Source organism: Haliaeetus albicilla, chromosome Z (genome assembly GCF_947461875.1).
Source record: "Haliaeetus albicilla chromosome Z, bHalAlb1.1, whole genome shotgun sequence".
NCBI lineage: Eukaryota > Metazoa > Chordata > Aves > Accipitriformes > Accipitridae > Haliaeetus > Haliaeetus albicilla.
The window spans coordinates 28,306,351-28,329,719 of record NC_091516.1 but is presented as its reverse complement, the minus strand read 5'-3'; the positions used below and the strand labels follow the sequence as shown (position 1 = coordinate 28,329,719).

Sequence of the window (23,369 nt, the reverse complement as noted above, 5' to 3'; positions counted from 1 at the left end):
GGGTTTCAGTGTGATTACTCACGAGATGAATTTGGCCCTAAATCTCTATAGTAGGGCTGCACCTCCCATTCCTCTTCTGGAGGAAGGGGTAAAAACCAAATAGGAGAAGAATGTTTCCGGAAAAAATAATGCGTAAACAGAATTCTCCCCCCTTTATGCAGCTGGGGAGGGGGGAAAAAAAAAATCACCGATAACCTCTTACAGTTCATGCTTTTAACATTAAAAAAAAAAGAAATACTCAGCTAATGACCACGACTTAAAAGTTTTCCTTCAGTGATTGTTTTGCTCCTCCTAAAGAGCATAAAATATTTTAAAAATAAAAGTAATATTGCCTTTATCAGTGTTCGATGTGCCATGCATGATAAGGGTACAACACAAAGTACCAAGAGAAGCTTATGTCATAAGGAGTATTGCGACACACCCTCCATGCTGTATTTCCAATTAGCTCATGGTTTTGCCCCCATACTCTACAGAAACAGCGATCAAGAGATACAGGAGCCCTTCCAAAGTACTCCTTACAGTAACTTCAGCTGCTTCCATTAGCAGAGTGCTCTTAAGCAAAGGTCTACCCTCTCTGTAAGCACACACAACTCCCATAGGATGCTGCAGGAGTTAGGCAAGGGTATGAAAACAATAAATCTTTAAGGCAAGTGTAGGAAGAGAAAAAGCCTTTAAAAAAGCAGCAGTTTATAAAGATGGTGGCTGCTGTTAATGCATCCATTCAAACAAAACACAGCAGAATAAAGCACTGTTAGTGGCATTTCTATAGTACAGTACTGTATTTATTGACAGATTAAAAGTATAGGATCAACTGAGAGACGTATGCTTCTGCTCCCACATCCCCACCACATTATCTAGGCTGATTTGTATTTTTCCAGGTAAGTGAATAACAGAGCTAAATACACATATGGTCAGAAAATGACTGAGCTGTTGTGGGGGTTTTTTGCTTTAAGTATCTTCTTGAATTATACATGTTTTTACTGGAAAAGTGCAGCTTATATTCAAAAGTATAGTTAATACAAAGAAAAGATAAAAAGACCCTTTTACTTAATGGGCCTTCTTGAGTATAAATTCACCTTATCTCAGTATATCAATCAGACGCTATTAGTAACATACGTAATGTTTCTCTTAACAGTCTTTTTAAATGCAGGATAGTTCCGAGACAGAAGTAAACCCACTTCTACAATGTGCTATGGAGTTTCTATCTGAGAGTTATTTATGTGACTTGGAAAGCGGTTTTACTTGACAAACTCTAAATACAAGCAGCATTACACTGTTCAACGAAACATGTTCATGACACGGCAATCACAAAGACCTTGGGGTCATGCTACTGCGGTGGCATAGGCCAGACCATGGCAGTCAGACGTATGTACACCAGCATCAATGCTTTACATCAGAGGAGGTGACCACCTCCTCTGCTGGCCATCCCTTCGCTCCTCTCACCCCGCAGTCCACTTGCTCCAGACCGCTCTTCCCAGCGCAGGGTGGGGAGGTGGAGTACGGGGAGAGGGGCACGGGGTACTTTTTATTTTAATTTTTTTTTTTTTTAAATGTTGGCTATGTGTGCTTTCGGACGGTGAGGGCAACCGGCACCACTGCCTGCATCCTCGCCGCAGCTCGCCTCCCCCCCTCTCCCCGCCCCGGGCCAGCCCTGCCTTCACAAGGAGCTGCTGGAGCTGCACTTTTTGGATCGCTTGATCATGCTGGGGTGAAACTCGGTGTGGCGGCGGGCGTGCTTCGTCAGGTGGTCGCTCCGCATGAACCGCTTCTCGCAGAGGGGGCACCGAAACTGTTTCTCGCCGGTGTGGGTTCGGTAGTGCCGGGTGAGCTCGTCGGAGCGGGAGAACTTTTTAAGGCAGTCGGGCCATGTGCAGGGGAATGGTCGCTCGCCTGCGGGGAGGAAATGATGAGATTTAGGGGGGGCGGGGGTAATGCAGGCCAGCACGTACCATCTTTGCCGAGGAGCCAGGGAACATGCTGCTGAGGGGAAAAAGCTGCTTTTGTTTCCTGCCGCGGTGCCAGCATCTGCGGAGTTGTTGATGACTCGCTTCATCAGGTTTCAGTCTCACCTCCAGGAGAAGCCAAAACCCCCTCCAACCACACGAAACTCGCACTCCGGTGCAGAACCTTGCATGACCCCAAAGACTGTCAAAACAACAGATGAGCTCTGCCTGTGCCTGTACATTTTTCATGTCGGGCTCACTACGGCGGTTTGGGAACAGACTGCCAGTATTATTCCTCTGACACTTCCATTCTGCTGAATAAAATAATTTGTAACCGTTATAAAAGAAGCCAAAAAAAATCTCTCACCTAGGACAAGTCATTCCAGCCGGGGGAGAACTGAGTGGGGAGGGACTGGGGAGAGCAGTGCAGCCTTGGGGCTGCACACATGTAGAGTAAAACCGCCGCAGCTGCAGGGAGAAGTCCCATTCCCCGCTCTCCTCTCTTCCCCTAGAAATCCAAGCTGCTCCACAGAGTATAGCTCTCCCCTCAGCTGCTTAGATGGCTGGTTTGAAGACAGGAAAACTACTTCATTATTCACAGCTCTAACAGTATAAATGTTTGCTACGATAGTGAAGAACCAAACCAGACATCTTCACCTAAATCACACCGCACCTTTGCTTTTAAAAACAAGGATGTAAGGATTGAACAGCACTTACTGTAATCTTCCTGGCACCCCGCATCCCTGCAGCTCACCTCTGCGGGTTGCACAGGCTGTGCCTACAGGGACAGACCCAACACCTCCTGACAGGCAAGGCTGACCCTAGTCCATGGCACAGATGGAAATCAAAGGCATTTAAGTCCACACGAAAGCTCTGAGTCACAGAAATCATGCACCGCTGCAGTTTGATGCCTCAATTCCCTTTCTTAAGTCTCCTGCAGGGAATATAAATGACAGCTATGTGACAGCTATTTATAGTCAACCATGAAACATAAAAACTATCCCAGGAGTTTTCCATCTTGAAAGAGTTGGAAAGAAACTCAAGAACTCCAGTATTTCTTGGTACTGTGAAGATCGGCACAACAGGTGAGCTCGCTTTACATTTATGGACTGTAAAAAGAGGAGTCATTTACAAGAAAGTGCGCCCTGGAGTCCTCTCCAGACACAACAGCAGTAACAAAAGGCTAAATAAAGCCTTGAATAAACAGCCCTGACACCAGGAGGACAACCAGCAGCAGAAAGCATGGCAGAGCTGTAGAGAGGAGAAAGGGCACTGGGGGGTGTGACTGGTGGCATCCAAAAGACCAAGGAGGTTGAGGACAGACCAGGTATGTCGAGATGTGGCTACACCACGGGCTACACCACAGGCCCTGAAAGCCCTAGTGAGCCTCTTTTAAATAACGCAGCCATTTTCACAGTTTAGGCTCCTAATGATACGGTGCTCCCGGACAGGTGGCTGCTCCATCCCAGACTGATCAGCGTGCAGTAGAACTGCAGCCGGACAGGCAGGACCACGCAGGTTACAGCAGCCTCTCGGGCAGCCACAGCACGGCTGCTTCCCCGGGCTTTCCCTCCTCACCTCGCAGCGATGCGGGTCCTCGGTGAGGGGAGAAGGACGCAGAGAGAGACAGTCCAGCCTGGTGCCCGAGCTCGGTGGTGGCACAGATGCCAGCCATCCTGACCCGGGGCTATTTTTTTTAATAAACAGGTTTCTTGGCTCCCTGCTGTATGCTTTTAGACATGGTTGGAAGTCCTTCCAAACAACCACCGCCTGCTTAAAATAAATTAATTAAAACAGTACGTAGACTTACACAGGCATGAAGGCCACAACCGCAGCTACACGGCTGAGCAGCACCGTAAGCTGCACAGAGCACTTGCATCAGTGCCCACCATCCTCCCCTGGCTTTGCCCTGCCCGGCGCCCACCCTCGGCATCTGAAGCAAGCATTTCACTTGCGCTGCTCTTTTGCTATCGATCTCACGGTTTCTGTCACAGCTCCCAGAAGCAGGCACCAGTGGGAGGTGCAGAACAGCCTTCTAGCTCCCCCCCGGGAACGTGGGAGAAGTGCTATACATCTTGCATGTGTGAAGGCACCTAGTACATGGCTCTATGTCAGGCACTTACGCCCCGGAGCAGTGGGAGCAGCTCAGGCATCCCACCCCACCCCCAGAAGCTGTATTTCCAAACCTCTACCTCAGGACAGCTCTTCAGGCCATGTAAGTGCCTAACCATCCTACAGGGAGACCAGGTGCCTAGGCTGGAAAACAAGGATCACAGTCTTTGGGGCGCAGCACCTACATCTTAGGCGCAGTAGTATCCAGCCCGGCTGCCTAAAAGCAGCATCTTGAATCTGGCCCCAAGTGGCCCTCAAGAAACTAGGCTTCCCCCTGCCCCCGCTTCCCAGAACTGCAGACAGGAAGACAAAATAGAGCCTGATTACTGGAATTCCCTCAGAAACACGATGGGAGTCATGCGACCTCCACCATCGCTACCCCGCGCTCCCACTTCATGTGCCAGGGGAAAGCGCTTTTAGGCTATGCAGCGTAACCACAGAGCTTTGGGGAAGGGCAGGGTTCGGTCAGGATCCCTTGTGGACGCTCGGCACTGCGATCCCCAGGGAACCCGCCCGCAGCTTGGTGCGGGGAGCATGCCGGAGGCCACGGGGAGCCTGGCATGGCGGAGGCATGCCCTGCTGCTGGCAGGAAGAGCCGCCGCCGCCGTGTACCGGGATGGCAAACGCAGCAGAGACGGCTGCTGGAGACGAGCGGCTGCGCTCCCTCAGACGCACAAGAGCTACCAGCGGCACCTGCCGCCCACCGCCGAGCCCCCAGGTACAGTAGCAGAGAACAGCTTCACCGCCTCAGCAATACAAGCCCACGGAGGCTGTCACAGCCACTTTGGAAGCACGTATATGAAAGTAGGCCAGGCATAATCCCCGGCACCAGGGCACATGAAACTCCAGACTTCTCAGAGCAGAGAGACAAGGGAGGGGGGGGGTGAAGCTTTTCCGGGCCCTCAGGGGTTGTCTCTGAGCCTGAAGATCTGCTGCTCCCCTCGGTCACGAAGCTGTAACGGATGACGCCAGCCCAGAGGGACGGTGCTTCCACAACAGACTTCGTAGGTGCAGAGGAGGGGCGCGGTGTGTGTCCACGAGGCTTCTAAGGCAAGGTACAGATGCTGGATGACATGTGATGATTGTCCACTCAGCAAAGCTGGTCACTGGATTTGCTGGTTGCATTTGACACACTATTTTTTAAAGCAGCAGAGGTATTTGTGGAAGAGTCCACTGAGCAAACAGGTCTGGCAACTCTATGCAGCCCGGCTGCAACGGCCCACTGAGCTGCAATGCAAGCTAGTGCTGCCTCCATCTGGAGAGAGTGGATTTCTGTATCACGTCTCAGTCAAGAAACACTTTTTCCATATGATTTTTCCCCTTTAGTTTTGGGAGTATTAATGTTAAAGCTTAAAAGGAGCAGAATGAACCATGAAAACAGGGTACTATTATAGACTGTTTTCTTTGGTGTCAGTATGCTACTTATGTTTTAAGACATGCCTTAGATGGGATTTCCATCAAGAGATGAAGGAATGGCCAATGGTGTATCAGAGTACCTTAAAAATATGTGTGATAGGATCTGAACACAAGAGATACAAGATGTAAATAATTTTCTTTAAAAAGATATACATATATCCAGGGCAGCTTACAGAAGTAACAAGTAAAACAGAAACTGATTTACAGGTTATAGGACTAGGTGCATCTGCAGAATTCCCATTCTTTGTCCTGTGTGCCACCAGGAATGTAGTGGGAGATAGAGTTTGTGCTGAGCACAAGCTAATGGTGGCTCTTTACAGGTCTTCTCTGGAGTCTAAAGAACTCCTGCAGCCCTGGCTTGCTGTAAATCCCACATGGATATAAAGGCCATTGCGGATCCTTTCAATCTTTGCTCTCTTGCTTCACCTGACCTTTTCTCCCTGTTCCTTCTCCTCACCCTCTACCACAAATGGCTAGTTTCTTCTTTCTCTGTGAGTTTAAACTCAGCATCCAAACTGCTTGTGTGACCTGAGGCAGGTCCACTTTATTTTACTCCATTTCCATTTTATTCTGAATAGACAGTAAATTACTTAGCTTTTTTGCCCTATCCTGGGACATTCTGGATTTTCCCACATTGTAGTCTTGTGCAGCAAGGGTTTCTGAAAAAGAATACAGAGTGGGCATTAGCAGACTCGTTAATGGTACAGGTAGTACTAGTATCCCAATTCATCATCTCTATCCTCACTACAAATTGCTGCTTTAGATGGGGATGACCGAAGTTAGGAGCTGCAGTTCATGGTGGCTTTAACAAAGATGAATTTGTTTGGACAAACAAGGGATAGAGAAGTTCTGAGTCACTTTTTTTTCCTGGCTGGGGGAAGACTGTGTTTGAAAAAGCTGAAGACAAAGTTTATGATCACACACTTGGGCTATTTCTTGGTGTGTAACAGGACATGCACTAGGCCTGGAGCACACTGAACTTCTGTGGTGGAATGAACTTTCAGGTTAATTACTAAAATTGCTTGAGCGCTGGCCTTACAGAAGATATTCAGAGGTTGCTGTTGGTGTGGACGAAAGTCTGGCCAAGATGAACAGTTTGCTAGGCTCACACTGTGTTCACAGAAGTGAGGTTGGATACAGCCATGAGTCCAGAGTCTGGCATCAGTACTAGCTAACACACAACAGTCTGCCATCAAATGATGCTAATGACACTGCTTCACACATTAACTAGAAAACAAATGGACTGTAGCTACAGCTGCGTGAATGTATACCTCATTAGACACCCCTGACTGACCTATGTCATTGAAGATGAGACCACCAAGTGCATGGTGGGACTGTGCTGCCTAGTATTCATAGCATCAACTATTTTGAGTATCAAAACTGAAAAATGGTTCAGCGTTTGTCTTCTGGGATGTGGTGTCTGCACGTAGCTCCCACACTCTGCCCAGCTGCTGACATGGCACAGCTAGCCAGTAACTCCTGCTCCAGGGACGTCCACCCTGCCTGTGGCACCTACCCCGCAGCCCAGCCAGGCTGGACTGCAGCAAGGCTGACCCCTCCTGCCAGAAACCTGAAGCAGCTGACGGGAAAGAGGGAGAAGGGAAAGCACACAAATACAGAAAGCCCAAAGAGCAAAACCCCTTGCCACTAGGCGAGAGCAAAACTACTTAGTAAAACAGGACAGGCATAACCAGCTCCGCATAGTTCAGATGAGAGAATCTAATCCCCACCTTCATCTTCCAAGATCCTCCTGTACCTCTGTGGCTGCTGGAGCTTGAAATTTCCAGAGAAATCTTCGTACTCTAGGAATAACTGGTCCTGAACCACAATCCTGGACTTAGAGATGACACTGATAAGCATTTCTTTTTTTTTTTTTTTCTCCTGTGATCCCACTCAGCCACCACTCTTGAGTGTCTCATGAAGTACGACAGGTTCTACACATGCATGTCAAGAACATGGTCCAGCTTATTGCAAGAGGCAAAAAAAAAAAAAAAAAGGCAGGCAAGCTATCTTCCTTGCTGCAGAACAGCTGCTATCTCAGAGGTCTCTCACTTTCCCCCCCCAGTGCGATCCTTGCCCCACACACCCAGAATGAGCAATTGCCTGTGGGACACTGGATTTTGTCTTAGTGTCCACACGCAAGATACTCTGGTGAAGATGGATCTCACAGACATCTCTGCATCCACTTCAGGGCAGAGAGACCAGAGGCCTTTCAAACAGACTTTTTCCTCTTCTGAGATATTCCAAAACCAGATCATTAAAACACATGGCAACCACAAGGTACAGATGCCACTGCGAAACAGCACAGAGCGAGATCAGCAGTGAGGATGCTGGGTACCATGTGCCTAAACTGAGGGTTTCTGCAACACCTAAACTGTGGCCATCCGGTCTGGCAACAGATCAAACAGACACTGCCTACAGGATAGGCAACGGATGGATGGGTTGCAGCAAGGGGTTTATTCTGCCAGCACCAAGGACTAAAAACCAGAGGATGATTCAGGTGTTAAAATGCTGCTTTCAGCAAGTATTTAGACTAATCTGACATCCTCAAAACCACCACTCAACAGCTGCTTGCACATGCAGGTGTTTCAGTCTCTTTCAAAAGACCAGATGCAAAACCACCTGCGAAAACACACCGCTGCTGAGCTGCTGGGAGTCTAAATCCCAGCAAGACTCAGTCTTGCTGTTACCCCCTGGTGACACAGCATCGGATGCAAGGGATATCCTTAACAGCTTCTGTGCCAGATCACAACATCACAACCCTCCCTGCCTGCCTTACAAAAGGCTTTCTTTGGGGCACTGTGCCTCCTTTTATATATATCAGACAGGGAAGCTACCTGGGAGAGACCCCTCCAAACCTCACCAGAGAGTTAAATCTACACTTTCATAGCTGACAGGAGTGCCCTCAGCAGTACACTCTTGAGTACGTGGGACAAGTTCCTACCTCTTCTCCTTTCCTATCTTATCTCCATTTGAACTTCCTCTGTTTTGCAGTAATACTTAAATATTAACCAAGCAATGGAGAGAGACTGACTCCTAGCCTGATGCTTAGGGCACTTACCTGGGATTGAAGAGCACTGGGTTTACACTCCTGCCCTGTCTGAATGATTAAATGCTCGCTAAGGGGAAACAGCTTTGACAGGGAAAGGACGAATGCAATTTTATGTGCATTCAGAAAGATAATACAACTTTTGTTATTTCACTACGGATTTATTAGACAGCATTTCAGCAGACTTTTCCCTCAAGTTTAAGGTATTTACAGAGTGCTCTCAGGCTATTCACAGTCATCGTTACTTGAATATAGATGGTGAGCTATGCTACCAAAAGTAAACAGTATCTGAAGTGTGCTTTGCCATCACTACCTCAGACTCTGGCCGTTCCATCATAACTTGGCCCCTCCCTGCTCTTCCAGCTGCAGGTCTGGGAGCTGTGCAAAGCCACAAGTGGCAGCCAGCTGCCCAACAGCACAGCAGCTGACGAAGGGGAACAATCATTCCTGCAGGGATCCTAACAGCTGGGGCTGCAAGACACAAAAGCTAGCAAGAGCAGGTGACACCCACCACATAGTCTTCAGTGCCACAGCACAACAGTGTGCAGGAACGTGGTAAAGCTGCATTTTCAATACATCCATGTGGAAACCCGAGTCACACTCTTACGGGTGATGCCTGCTCACTGCTTCTGTCCTACATGTGCAACTTCTCTACATTGACTCAATTCACATACAAACCTTTCTGGAGTGCTTTTCCACTGTGACACATACACCTGCTTAAAGTTTTTATTTTTTAGGAGGAAAAAAAAAAGAAAACAAGGAGTCAGGCAAAACTGAACTTAATCTGGAGGATTTTTGCCTACCTTACTCAGCTGGCAAGGCTTCCAGTCAGTATGATCGTGCTTCTCCCAGACCTGGAAACATGCTCATTAGAACTCCAGCAATTTGCACATTTGCATTAACCCTTGAGAATAGGTGTTTCAGATGGAGGTCTGAATTTAGGAAAAAATGTCCTGCTGGCTCCATTTTCTGCTCTTCAGTCTTACTCTAAAGGATCTGGCAAAATAACATCGCATAAGCTGGATAAGAGGGGCTTAAAATGCTAAATTTCAGATTATACTCCCACAAAATACCCAAAAAAGCTCCTGGTGACCAGAGGCTTGTCAACATATCAACATCTGTACAGTCTGTTGAGCTAGTGATAATCTAGAACACAAAAAACAAAGCAGCACAGTCAAAACCAAACTGATGCAGGGGCTGGATCAACGCTGTGGTATCTAGATTGCAGCACTAGGCAGCTGCAGCACTTATCTTTCCTTTCTACCAGAAATGCTCCTCAGCTTCACTGTGCAGACGGCCAGCCTACAGGTCCACACCTCTGCCCACAGCCCTGCTACCAAACACCAGTGAGAGCCAAATGCCAGGAGAGCGCAAGGCTGCAGCAGCTGCCCGATGAAACAAAACTCCTGATATTGTTCGGACCCGGTCTACACAAGGATGCAGTTGGCTGAAAAGCCTAGCTGAAGAGGGAGAACTTCTCACCCATTTGGTTTTTGTGTGTCTGTATTAGGTTTGTGTGGCAAGGTTTTGGTAGTGGGGGGGCTACAGGGGTGCATGGCTTTTGTGAGAAGATGCCAGAGGCTTCCCCCATGTCCGACAGAGCGAAGGCCAGCCGGTTCCAAGACGGACCCGCTGCTGGCCAAGGCCAAGCCCATTCCAAGACGGACCCGCCGCCGGCCAAGGCCAAGCCCATTCCAAGACGGACCCGCCGCCGGCCAAGGCCAAGCCCATTCCAAGACGGACCCGCCGCCGGCCAAGGCCAAGCCCATTGGCAACAGTGGTAGCACCTCTGGGATAACATATTTAAGAAAGGGAAAAAAAATGCTGCAGAACAGCAGCCGAAAGAGAGGAGTGAGAACATGTAAGAGGAACAACCCTGCAGACACCCAGGTCAGTGAAGAAGGAGGAGGAGGAGGTGCTCCAGGTGCTGGAGCAGAGATTCCCCTGCAGCCCCTGGTGAAGACCATGGTGAGGCAGGCTGTCGCCCTGCAGCCCAGGGAGGTCCACAGTGGAGCAAATATCCACCTGCAGCCCAGGGAGGACTCCACGCCGGAGCAGGGGAAGAGGGCGATGAGTCCTGCCCCTGAAGAGGATGAAGCAGCAGAGACAACGGGTGATGAACCAACCACAACCCCCATTCCCTGTCCCCCTGTTGGGGGGTAGGTAGAGAATTCAGGAGTGAAGCTGTACCTGGGAAGAAGGGAGGGGTGGGGGGGAAGTGTTTTAAGATTTTGGTTTACTTCTCGTTACCCTACTCTGGTTGATTGGCAATAAATCAATTTTCCCTCAGTCGAGTCTGTTTTGCCCATAAGAGTAATTGGTTGAGTGATCTCTCCCTGTCCTTATCTTGATCCATGAGCCTTTTGTTGTATCTTCTCTCCCCTGTCCAGCTGAGGAGGGGAGTGATTGAGCAGCTTTGGTGGGCACCTGGCATCCAGCCAGGGTCAACCCATCACAGTGTCTAACCTCTTAATTCAGGGTACCTGATGCAGACATGAACTTCCCATTGATCTGCAGCGCCACATGCTGAGAAGCATCTGGGATTTGCCTCCCCAGGCAAGTAAACTCCTACAGGTCCTATAGGAGGAGGCATCTCAAAAACTAGCTTTACGGTACCTTCTCTGTCCCTCTTTCCTGACCAGGAGGGTCTGCTCTCAGCAGCCACATGCCCTTTAACTGGCTTGTATTCACACCATCATAGCAAGCACACATTTCTTAAAGTTTGTTTCTCCCACCAGTTTCTCTCCTTCTCCCCGTCGGTATCTTGCCCTTTGATCCACACTCCCGGCCCAGGCCTTCTGACTGAGATTGCTTGTTTACTCTCATATGCCTTTACTTTCCCTGGAAACCCCCCAGCCTGCACATCCCTCTCTGTTAAGCTGCTCCCCCTGTCTCCCGGCATCTTTGAGGCTAGTAATAACTCTACACGTTACCGGCCATAATCGAATCTCTAAAACTACCTATTTAGAGAAGTCTGTGCATTTTCAAATTAGCTCCCTGCATAGTTGCTGTTGCTTGCCACTTGCTTGGTCAGCTGAGTCCCTCGCCTTCTCCTGACCACTGCACCGCTTCCAGGGCTCCGGTCTCATGTGTGTCTTGCCAATGCATCTGGGCCGCCTTCTAGGCTCTGAAGGGAAAGTGTTCAAGACTTGGTCATGCCATCTCAATGCTCAAGACTCCCAAGCAGACACACCACTCGTAATCTCTCCTGCCACCACCAAACTTCACCAGCATTTGTGAGTCCTATACTCCCACAACACCATCCCACAAGGGATGGCGAAACCTAAGTTGTGGTCATGTTGTACAGCTATCCCTCCACCTGCCTTCCCGACAAACAGCTTTTGGCTTACGAGCCTTCAGGGATAAAGCCGTCTTTTCTCTCCTACACCAAGTGCCACGCACCTCGGAGATGCTACTGGAAACAGCTCAGGCAGAACAACCTTACCTGTAACGCTCTTCCTGCTCAAGACACCAGAACTTAAATAATAAATGCCAAGTTACTTTTGGATGGTAGTGAAGGGACAGGGGAGGCAATAGCTCAGTTTCAGTGGTATGCTTCTCCTTGTATCCCTGGGCCTTTGCAAGTTAATATGTTTTCAATGTAGGTACACATACACGACAGAATGAAGAAGGGCCCGATCGTATCGCAGAAACAGCAGGAGCCTGGCGAGGAATGAAAGGACTATCCCCCCAGGAAGGGGCAGAGTTCAGACTTCCTTGGCTTCCTCCTACAAATCCTGATCTACTAAGTCAGGCTGAGTTCAGTAGGATTGGCAGCACAAGCAAGGGGGCTGTTTGCACAAGTAGGATGCGCAAAGACACTCACTGACCTTTTTCTGTTAAGATCATCGCAGAAGACAATTTCTGATGGATGGCTATTTTGGGTCTTCTGGAAATTGAACTAGAGTCATCATCAAAGGCCCAAGCTTCAAGCAAACAGTTATACAGATATTTTTAGTCTCTGAAATATGGAATGCCTTTGAACTAACAAGTTTAAAGAATCATTAATAAGATACAGACCTCTAACCTCTGAGCATCAAGGTTCTGGTCTTCTACTCTTCTACCTTTAGTTGGTATTTCATTTTTTGCTTTGCATTAGCTTACCAAAGACGATCTGGTGAGTTTTTAGGTTCCTACCATTACACATCACACAGAGCAGTATCCAGAGCTTTCCAACTTACTTGGTTAGTATCTGTGAGTAAAGAGAGCTGTGGCTACAAGCAAGCTCACGGGTGTGAGCGGAAATCCATTTTCCAAGACAGAGAGACTGGGATTTTATATTAAAAATTTAAGACCAGGAAGCTTCTACTGGTGGCTGCGTGCCTACTTCCACTAAACGCTACCCAGCGGTAAGAAACTCAGTTGGTGGCCCAATGAAAAATGGCAGGTAGATGAAAGCAATTCAAGGGGCTCAGATATATGACAGAGAAATTACCTGGGAAAAAAAGAAAGGAAAGGAAACGGTACTAAGGAGGGAACATTAACGCTCTGCAATACGCAGTTATGAATAACTCCAGAGGTCCCACTGAATCCCACTGTTGCTAAGGAATTGTTCTGCCATCTATAAAAATAATTAACATCGGCAGTATCGTTTAGCATTTCAGTTACCTACAATTAACTGTTCACATTAGGAAGCTCTGAAAGTTCATTACTGCTAGATGTCTGTAGTGGTTTTAATCACACAGAACTACCGTGACGGTACATCAGCACATCTGAGTCAAACTTCTCATACTTGGAGCTAAGGCCACCCACTTGTGAGCAGCACATGCTAAACCGCACGCCACTTCAGGAGGTACTTATTATAACACTACTGCTTACAGCAAGCCGTGTGGGTTGTACAGTACATTAATTTACATGTCATCACCCAGAACGCTATCCCAGTCGATGTCTATTTTCGTTCCCAAATCGAGGTGGATCTCTGAGCACGGGGTATTAAGTGGAAATGATGCTAATGCATTTTCTTTATCACTTATCAGCCAACATTTTGCAAGGCATCAGTTACATTTGGCCTCCAAAAGAGCATCAGAGCTGCAGTCTTTGAGCTGGTAACACAACAATCCTTGGCACTGGTCCTGAGGTCAGTACAGGGTCACCACTGACCATCCTCTTTCCCGGCTCAAAGAGACAATCTTCACTGCCCAACGACAGAGCTCACGGCCGAGCCACATCCAGTAATCCTCCTCCTCCTCCCCCTGATCTCTCGAGCTAAATGCCCAGCAGATCTGCCAGCAGGGCACAGGTAGGCAACCAGCGCCGGGTCTCCTCCTCTGCAGAGCACGTACACCTAGGCACACAAGCAAGCCAGAGCAACGGAAGCTTAGCTGGAGCCCAGGCGTGGCCGTGCCCTCCCCAGGCTGCCCTAAACACTACAGCAATGCCTCGTGGTACGTTCCTCGGGTGACAAACTCGTTTCGTACTTCACCACTTACCATCACTGCCCACAGACAAAATCCAGAAGAGAACTGCCACCAACAGATGCGAAGCACTTGAAGTTAAGTGTTGGCAGCGTTCGTCTCCTTTGACCCGCTCCCTCCCGTGCTTGCGCACAACCCTTTGATTTAGAGCCATTTTTAAGCAGCCCCGCGCACTGCGCCGTGACCCCAGCTGCGACTCGGATGCGCGCAGGCTTTTTTATTCAGCCGCTTGCACTAGGGGGCTTAAAAACACACGGACAAACAGAAAAGTCTGCCGCCGCTGCCCCCTTAGCGCTTAGGCAGAGCCGGAGGAAAGGCCAGTCGCGGCAGCAGATCATTTCCACCCGTGGGTTTCCATGTTGCCCCGCCCGCCGAAGCGCCGGGGCGAGGGCCGCGGCCGGGGCGCGGGCAGCCCGATGAATGAAGCCCCCGTGGCCCACGCCGAAGCTGGGTCGCGGTAACCGATACGGCCAGGGACAGCCGGGCAGCGCCAGGGGCCGGCCGGTCACCTGCGGAGGGCGCCCGCATCTCCCCCGGCCGGAGGAGCCGCGCCGGCGGCAGCGCCGGCACGGCTTGGAGCGTCAGCCGGCCGGCTCCCCGGCGGCGGTCTTTGCTCCACCGGCAGCCCCTGCCCGGGGCCGCCGCCGGTGCTTTTCGGGGACGGGCATCGCCAGCTCGGCCCCTCGGGTCCGCCGGCTGCCGGGGGGCTGGGGCGGGGGGCGTGCCTGCAAAACCCGGAGGTGCGGCTCGCCGCGCGGCGCGGCGGGCGCCGCCGCCCACCCCCGGCTCCGCCACCCCGGCCCCGGGCCGCCCGGCTCCCCCGCCACGCAGCAGCGCTCGGAGAAGGCTCCGCAAACGCCGGCCGCGCGGCGCGGGGAGCGGAACGCGGGTGCCGCGGGCAGGAGCGGCGGCGGGCGGGCCGTCCTGGCCCCGGCTCCCTCGGGGAATACGTGCCACGTCCTGCCCCGGTGCGGGGCGCTCGCCCGCCTACACCACGGGGCGGAAGACGCGATTCCCGGCGGCTTACCGCACCGGCGCCCCGAGGGGGGCTCGGCGTCCCCCGGCGCGGCCGCCCCGGCCGGCCACGCCGAAGTTCACTCCGCTCCCCGGCGGCCGGCAGCTGCCGCCCGCCCCGCGCTGCCGGCGGGCGGGGGACGGGCGGGCTCCCGGCCGGGCGGGCAGCAGGCCGGGCGCGGCGGGAGGCGCTGCCGCAGCCCCGCCCGGGGCGGCTGCCCGCTCCCGCCGGACCGGGGCCGCCAGTCCGGCACCGCGGCGGGGAGGGAAGGGAGAGGAAGAAAAGGGGGGAGGGAGGGAGGGAGGAGGGAGAGAGGGGAAAAAAACCCCAAAAACAAACAAAAAAAAAAAGCGGGGAGGGGAGCGGGGGTGTTTAAGGAGAAAGCGGAAAAGAAAAAAAAAAAAGAAAAAACCAACCCCAAAGCGGAAAGGCAGGGCGGCGGAGGCGCGCGGCGCCGCCGGGCGCGCCGCCGGCCGGGTTCACCCGAGGACAAGCGCTCGCTCGCTCCCTCCCGCCTCCCCCCGCCTCGCCTCCCGCCGCCGCCGCTGACCTGTGTGCACACGGTAGTGCGCCTTGAGGTGGGATGACTTGCCGTAGACCTTGCCGCAGCCGCTGTAGGGGCACTTGTGCCGCTTCTCGGCCGCCAGCTTCCCCTTGGGGGCGGCCCCGGCGGCGCGCAGGCGGGGGGGCGGCCCCGGCGGCGGGCTGCGGGGCGGGCTGGAGCCCGGCTCGGTGGCCGCGTCGCTGTCGGAGGCCGCGTCCTCGTCGGGGCTCTCCACGCTGTCGCTGCAGACGGAGGGGGCGGGCAGCGGCCGGTACTTGTTCAGCTCCAGCAGGCTCTTGGCGATGGCCAGCAGAGCGCAGTAGTCCTTCCAGGCGTCGCGGGGGTCGCGCAGCTCCCGGGCCGCCTCCCCTTCGCCCGGCATCTTCAGCCGCGCTGCCTCGGGCACGGCGGAGCGGTTAGAGATGGAGACCAGGCACTGCGCCGCCACGAAGTCCACGTAGGCAACGGCCGACATGCTGCGGCCGCGCCCCGACGGCGGGGGGCTCCGGGCACCCTCAGTGCGCGCCCGCCGGGCCGGCCGCGCCGCCGCCAGCCATGGCCCGCCCGCCCGCGGCGCGGGATCTCTGCGGCGCGGGGAAGAGCGGCGGCGGGGAGGAGAAGGGGGCGGGGGGGTGGGGGGGGGGAGATAAATAGCGGGGCGCCGGGCAGGTCCCTCACCGCCGCCCCCCGGGGGCGGCGCGCAGCCGGCGGGGGGGAGCGCCGCCCGCCGCCCGCGCGGCCGGCCCGGGTCCGGCGCGGGGGCCGGGGGAGAGGAGACCGCCCGCCGCGCCGCCGCCGCCGCCGCTGCCGCTGCCGCCGCCGCGCCCGCCGCGCCCCCCGCGCCGCGCGCCGCCCGCGTGCTCCTGCCCGGGGACGGCCGCGCCGAGTCCCATCACGTCAGTTTCGGACCCCCCTCCCGCCCCCCCGATTGGTCAGCGGGCAGGGCCGGCCGGCTCTGTTTACCTTCTCCCCCCGCCACTCACAGCGCTCCTTTTCTGGGGGGGTGTGTCCTCCGGGCGGCCGCCTCGCCAATCCCCGCGCTCCCTCCCCAAGCCGCGTGCTACTCCGGGCGCCCCGCCGCGCCCGCTTAAAAGGGCGCCGCCGGAGCGGGGCGGGGGCGGGCCGCCGCGCCTCCCCGCCCCGCCCCCGGGGGCGCGCCGCGCCGCCGGCCGCCTCCGCGGCTCGGCGGCCGCCGCCGCCGCGGGCCGGCGGGGCGGGGGCGGGCCGTGGGCGGGCCGTGGCGGCGGGGCCGCGCGGCGCCGAGCGGGTTAAGTGCCTCCCTGGAAGCCCTACGGTCCCAGCAACGGGCCGGCCAATGGAAAGTGAGCCGGCTGATGTCACTGGCGAGGCCCCCGCCAATCAGCGCGGGGTTCCGACGGGTGCGCAACACTTGCAAACGCGGCGGGCGCCCGCGACCCGCCCGGGCCCGCCCACCGCCCCGCGGGGAGCGGCGGGCCAGCGCGCGCCCCTGCCCCTGCCCCCGCCCCCGCCCCCGCCCCTGCCCCTGCCCCTGCCGGAGCCCGGCGGGTGGGGCGGCTCGGGAAGGCCCCTCCCGAGCGGGGTTTCGGTGACCGAGGGAGGCGCGAACCGGAACCGGCGCCCCCCTCCCGCCCCCCCCGCCATGCCCGCGGCGCCCCCGCACCGCGGGACGACGCTGCCCGCCCGGCCTCGGAAGGGGGCTCCCCGGGCCGGCGGGAGGACCGGCCGTGTGCGGGGAGGGGGAGCCCGGCCGCCCTGCGAAGCGGCCCCCCCTCCGCATCCCCGGAGAAACCGGGTGCCGTTATACATTTCATCGTCGCAGCGTCATCGCCGAGACACACAGTTCCCTCACGTTCACTGAAAACGGGTGGGGGGTGTGCAGGGGGAGACCCTCCGGCCCCGCCCCCCCCGCCGCTCGGTGGGCAGCCGTGACCGGAGAGCCCGCCTGCCCCTGGGGCACCCGCCACCGGAGGAACGTGGCGTTTCCCTACGGGAGGTCGTGCCGCTGCGCTGCCGGCGCGGGCCGGTTAGCGAGCAGAGAGGCATGGCGGGTTCGAGACGTTCCACCACCACCCAGCTCAAACGAACCCAGAAAACCCGCCGTCTCCACCCCAACAACGTATCTCCCCCCCTTCTTGCTCCAGCGGAGGTACAGAGGCGTTGGGAAGGTTAGCTGACCTGCGCGCTGTGGGAGGAGGGCAAAAACTTACTTTATTTTCTGGATGAAGCACCACTTAACAAAAGGGAAAGACGTTGCCGTCGCCCACGAACCGGCAGCGCTGAGACGCGCGGCACGCTAGTTTGCACCTTCTGCTGCTTTGCGAGCGTCAGGAGAGAGCGTAACGGGGAAGGACTCGGCCGCTGGAATAACGTGCGTAGGCCTCTACCCAGCATTAGCCGAAGTAGAACCAGGGTGCCTCGGACACCGTCGTGCAGCTGGGGAAGCACGCTCCTGTGGGACGGGGGAGTTTCACTCTCCTGTCGTGAGCCGCAGCCCGACGAGGCCGCGCCGCGCCAGCCCAGCATCCCTAACTGAACCTCGCTGTCCTCAGCGGCCGCCCGTCCTTCCTTGCAAAACCAGACAGCGCCCAAACGGTAAAGAGCTTTATGGATTGCTATCAGTCTCTTTAACTGAACGTGCAAATGGTGGGGAAGCGGCTGCAGAAATGAGGCCGCGTTGCTCTCTTCCTGCAGGAAATAAAGATGAGTAGCTGTCAGCCATTTTGCACGCTAGCACGCTAAATCTCTAGGTATGACCTCGGGCAATGATAATCCTTTGCCATGGATAATTGGTATAAGGCTGAAACAATACTGCGTATCATAGCTGGGGAAAAAAACCCCACTCAACAACCCAAACGAACAAGTGGCTCCATCTGTAGGGTGATGAAGATCAAATAGAAAACACAAATAGAGCACAAGTACCTAGCGAGGCAGCCATCAAGGGATGAAAGTAACTTTCTCCCTGTTCTCTGAGCATTTTTTCCCAGCTGACCATTGGCCTCCGGTGCTTACAAGCCATCAGGCAGAAAAGGAGGCCGTAGTCTCCAGATCTGGTGGGAAGGAGGAACAGAACAGGTTGTCGTTCCTGTACTGCTAACACTGTTGATAAATACAGTTTTTTCTCTTTAGTACCAGTGGCTGCAACTTTCTCATCCCTTCAGAGGGGCAATAGCATTTTCCATGGAAAGCTGCCACCCTGGTTTATTAATCTGGGTATGCGGGATGTAGCTTCAAGTTGCCCGTTCATCAGCTTTTTGCACAGCACTTTCAGAACTTCTTTGGCTGACACCGTCCAAAGTTCCCGCTAGGAGATGTCATCATCCACCTTTCAGTGACACGGAAGTTGCTTCTCAAGCAGATCAAGAAGATGACTTGACTAATTCAAGGCTAATCATCACGTTAACAAATCCCCCGTTACCTACCTCTTACATTAATTTGTACAGTTCAGAGAGGGAGGTGTTACTAACCAAGAAAAAAAAATCCCAAACTTTTTTTTGTTTGCTAGGTTTTTTTGATTTGAGATAACTCTTGGCAGATAGTTTAAAGGCTAGAAGATAATCTGTGGCCATCTCCATAATGAGGAAGCATACCAAGCTTTCAAAAGAATTCCTGTATGCCTCCAAGAATACATTGCTTATTAAAGACAAAATAACACCTTTCATTTTGATGTATGTAGCAGTCCAAAGCTCCAAGACTCCAATCTAATTAGGTCCAAACGACACTTATGAAGTGATGCCAGTGGAATTTTATACTTGGAGACAGTGTCAAAATGACCGCGGCTACTTTCTGAACAACAGCACAAACATGCTGGGGAACGGGATTGTGTTTGCAAACTCCTTTGTCTCCAGATGATCCAGATGATAGGAGCCGTAACTTGGATTTGACTGTGATGATGGTAACATTTCGATTTGGTTGCAGAGCAACCATTTAATCCATAGCTCAATTTTTAATTCACAGCAAAGCTAATTTTTTACATTACCTAGGCTAATCAAGGATGATTATCGTAGCTTGTAGAGATAATAGCTTAAAACCACTACAGCACTTTGATATAGCCCTGACACCTTGGGTGCCTTCGTCACCAAATGGCACTCGCTCACCAAAGCCTGCAGTCCAAATTCAACTCGCTGTTTACAGCTCCAAAGCAGCTCTTGGTGGGCTGATGTTTGCCCCCCCTCCATGGTCCTCGGGTACAGGAACATAGCACATCTGGCCGCCCCTTCCCAGGGGCAGCTACTCCACCGGTGTTGGGGTGGAGGTTCGTCAGTGAGTGTTTTTGAGGCGTCTGCTTGTTCTCTGAGCCAGAGGAAAGACGCACAGACAGGACCATTTACGGGGGGGCATAAGCGAGGAAGATGGTGACCCCCAGGCAGATGAGAAAGGCGCGGTGGGGGCTTAGGTCACAGCTGGGGGCTCACGCTTGAGGGGAGGGCAGGGAGACGTCGCCAGGGGAAGTAGCAAAGGGGGAAATGAGAAGTGAGATTCAAGCGCCTGCAGAGAAGGAGAGGGAGGACAAGTCTGTGTGTTTCTGTGCGCGTGAAGGAGAAGGCCATCCTCCCCACGGCACTTACGCTTTCCTTACCAGAGTGACGCGCACAGGTTCTCTGGGAGAAGGGAGGCTGCGGAGGAAGAAGAGCTATTTACTATCTTTGAGGCTTTCAAAAATGTCTTCTGTTTTCAAAAGCATAAGTTTTCCAGAGTAAAAACCAGGCCGGCTCTCCTGTTCTCCACACCTCACAAATCTCCTGCACTCTAACCCTGTGCCTAAAACACTGGACCCTTTTTCTGGAGGATGAAGACGGCATGCAAGCGCATGGCAGGCGTGCTTGAAGAGACCCGCAGGCTGTGGGAGCCCTCAAGTTTTTGTGCTCCAAAAGCCTCTCTGTGTAAATGACCTTTAGTGCCACTGTGACTGAAGAGACTTTCTTTTGAGGAGCAAGTGGGCGCATAAGTGCTGGCCGCAGTCGGTCGTTCTGCTTCAAACCTTGTTCAGTTGCCTTCCGTGGGCTCTTCTACAGAGCGCAGAAGTTTCTTCTCTGACGGTGTCTTCCTGCCAAGACAAAATAAAGAAATCCATCCTGCTTCTCTATTAATACTTGCTAGTATTTTGAAGGCCAGAGGCTCCAAGCGTTACTCTAGTTTATGCTTTGACTTTTTTCATTCTCCGGGGCCCTTGAAACTACGTGTGGCATAAGCTCCATATGATTTGACAAGATGCTGAGTACTGATCGATGGTTAGAAATGGCTGAAATTAAATGCCAAGATAAATGGCCTGTTTGCTGACCTGTGTTCTTAAAGCCTGTGACCATGCTGAAGATCCGTTACGTGACTGATATTCTGGGAGCATTACAGAATGGTAATTCAGCAGTCATATAATTATGTAAAGTATTTTACACGTACGTGGTATCTTTTATACCTATGTGTTGCCCAGATTGTCCGCATATATCATCAGGGAAATACGGCAACCTCTTCCATCAGACAACAGCAACTATCCATTGCGAAGCCTGGTACAGTAGGAAGGAAGTGTTTTAACCTTTTGAAGAAATCCGTCTCAGTCACTGAACACACAGAGCGGACAAACAGTTGCTTTATAAAGCCATCTGAAGTAACAGTAATTTGGCTTTTGTAGATCAGAAAGGGAAAACGGGAGTCAGCACAGCTGGTTGCCATATAGAAGCTTGCAAGATGCAGCAAGTATGCTGAAACTAGTTTTTACACTAGCAAACTGGCCTTCCATTTTAAAAGCAGCTAAGCAGTAGAAGGCTACCGACAGAAGACACATCTGGCTTCAAAATCCAGGAGTATGAGGATTAGTGGTCTCAAATTCAACTTTCTTTTCAAACAAGCAAGGTGGATACAGACCTGTATTGGGGAAGGCGTTCCCTTCCTGTTTATAACTCAGTGTGGCAAACCACTTGCTACTTGGAGATCTAGTGCTTCTCCGTTCATATCCTTTAGCTTCTTGTGGTCTAATTCTGTCCATATTCTGCACAGTGGGATTGATCGCGGGTCTTGGTCTTGAGCTTTTTCTAGCATCTCCTGAATTGCAGCTCACGTCCTTAACTGTGACAAATTCTGCTGACCCTGAACCTCAGAAAGAAGGACAGCTCCTCCCTCCTGGGGTTTACCTCTGCAGGTGGTAACTACCCAGAGGATGTCTATGCCTCAATGAAATTACAGCCCACGTGGGCACCAGGGATCTGGATTTAAACTCGGTTTGGGTACTGGTAGTGGTGTAGCCATGGCAGCATTGAACTCAGCGTGGGCTAGCTGCTCGAGTATGCACCCAGGATCCCAGATGGATTTTACAGCCTGCATCAGACACCATCCTTCAGTGCATGTATGGGTGTGTGAGTCTCAAGTTCAAAAGTAGAAAGCTAGACTAAAGTTAATTTGGGAACGTCTACCTTCTCCGGCAGCGAAGACACCCAAGTGAAAACGAACTGGCGGCAGAGCCAGCACCTAACACACGTGGGGAATGTGGACTGGGGATCGGCTTCAGTTTATGGCTAGGTTTAAAGGACGGGATTCCACTTGACTCAATGGTTCACACTCTTTTCATAAACTGATCCAGAAAAAACATTCTAGTGCCTGCATTCTCAGGATTTGTACCGCTATACCAGGTGAAAATAGGTTTTGTCATTTCTGTCAGGGAGCGCAGGGTCATCGGGTGAGTTTGTTGAGCGCCTTTGTGTGCAAGGCCTTTGCAACTTCCTAATTAACACTGCAACTTCCTAATTAACACTGACGCGACAGCAAGAGCCAGTTCGTGGCAGCTCTGCCCTTCTACTGTGGAAGGCTGTCGTGGGGAAGGGGTGCCGCGATACAGGCTGGAAAAAAAAAAAAGAAGGGGAGGGATGGAAACGCAACGAGCTGAAGCGCAGTCCGTGTGTTTTCAAGGAAGGCATGAAGGTCTTCCAGGATGGAGATGGTGGTGTGATGGAGACGGTCGGTCACAGACCTCAGCTCGACCCCTCCGACCGGAGCCGGAGACGCGGGACCTCGCCGAGGTCCCGGGTCTCCGGCTCCGGTCGGACGGGTCGCCGGGCAGCGCTGCCCGCACCCCCCTCCTCCCCGAGCTGCCCGCAGCCCCGCTCCGCACTGCGGGCTGCAGGCGTACGTGCGGCGCCGGCAAGGGGTGGGTCCCACCTTGTCCTCGACATCGCCGCTTTAAGGCTCCGGTGCAGGCAGGGGAAAGCAGGCAGCCGGGTTCATCTGAGGACACAGCCCCAGTTCTCAGAAATCCCCGCGCTGCGGGAACATCGAGCTCCCGTTACCGCAGTTGAACAAACTGCCCTAGATCGGGGGTGCCGGGACCGCCTCCCCACCCCCCCGGCCCCGCCCGCGACCGGCCCACGTGAGCCGCGTGGAAACAACCTCCCCCCCACGCACCCCGCCCCCCCCCGGCCTCCGCACCCGCTGCCGCGGTGACAACGCGCACCCGGGGGCTTTGCGGCTGTTTTCTTCTCCGTGCATTTTATTTTATCGGGTTTTTGTTTGTTTGTTTGTTTGGGGGGGGTGGCTTGGTGTCTTTTTTTTTTTTTTCGTTATGAGTATTCTTTTTTTTTTTGCACCGCGGGGAGGCCGCTGCAAGCCCGCGGCGTCATCCTTCTCAATGCTCGCCGCGGCCACTGCCACCTATATATATATATATATATGAAAATTATATTATTTTTTACATAGATACAATTTAGATGTATGTATGTAAAATAAAAAAATAGTATATATGTAATATATAACACATGACACATAATATATAATATTGATCTAAATATATACACATATCTTTCTATATTTTTATGTATTATATACATAATACATAAATATATATACATATATATACACACGTATACATATATACACATATGTCTATTACGTACATATATATAATCAATACAAT

The 23,369-nt window shown here is 53.0% G+C and overlaps 1 protein-coding gene across 1 annotated transcript; it reads right to left on the bottom strand.

The window, feature by feature from the left end:
• Positions 1–653: 653 nt before the first annotated feature.
• KLF9 (KLF transcription factor 9) lies at positions 654–16,318 on the bottom strand. Its single transcript, XM_069776881.1, has 2 exons — positions 15,500–16,318; positions 654–1,890 (listed from the first exon to the last, which is right to left on the bottom strand). The coding sequence occupies exons 1-2, from the start codon at positions 15,966–15,968 to the stop codon at positions 1,658–1,660; spliced, it is 702 nt and encodes a 233-aa protein (XP_069632982.1). The 5' UTR covers positions 15,969–16,318; the 3' UTR covers positions 654–1,657.
• Between the last annotated feature and the right edge of the window lie 7,051 nt (positions 16,319–23,369).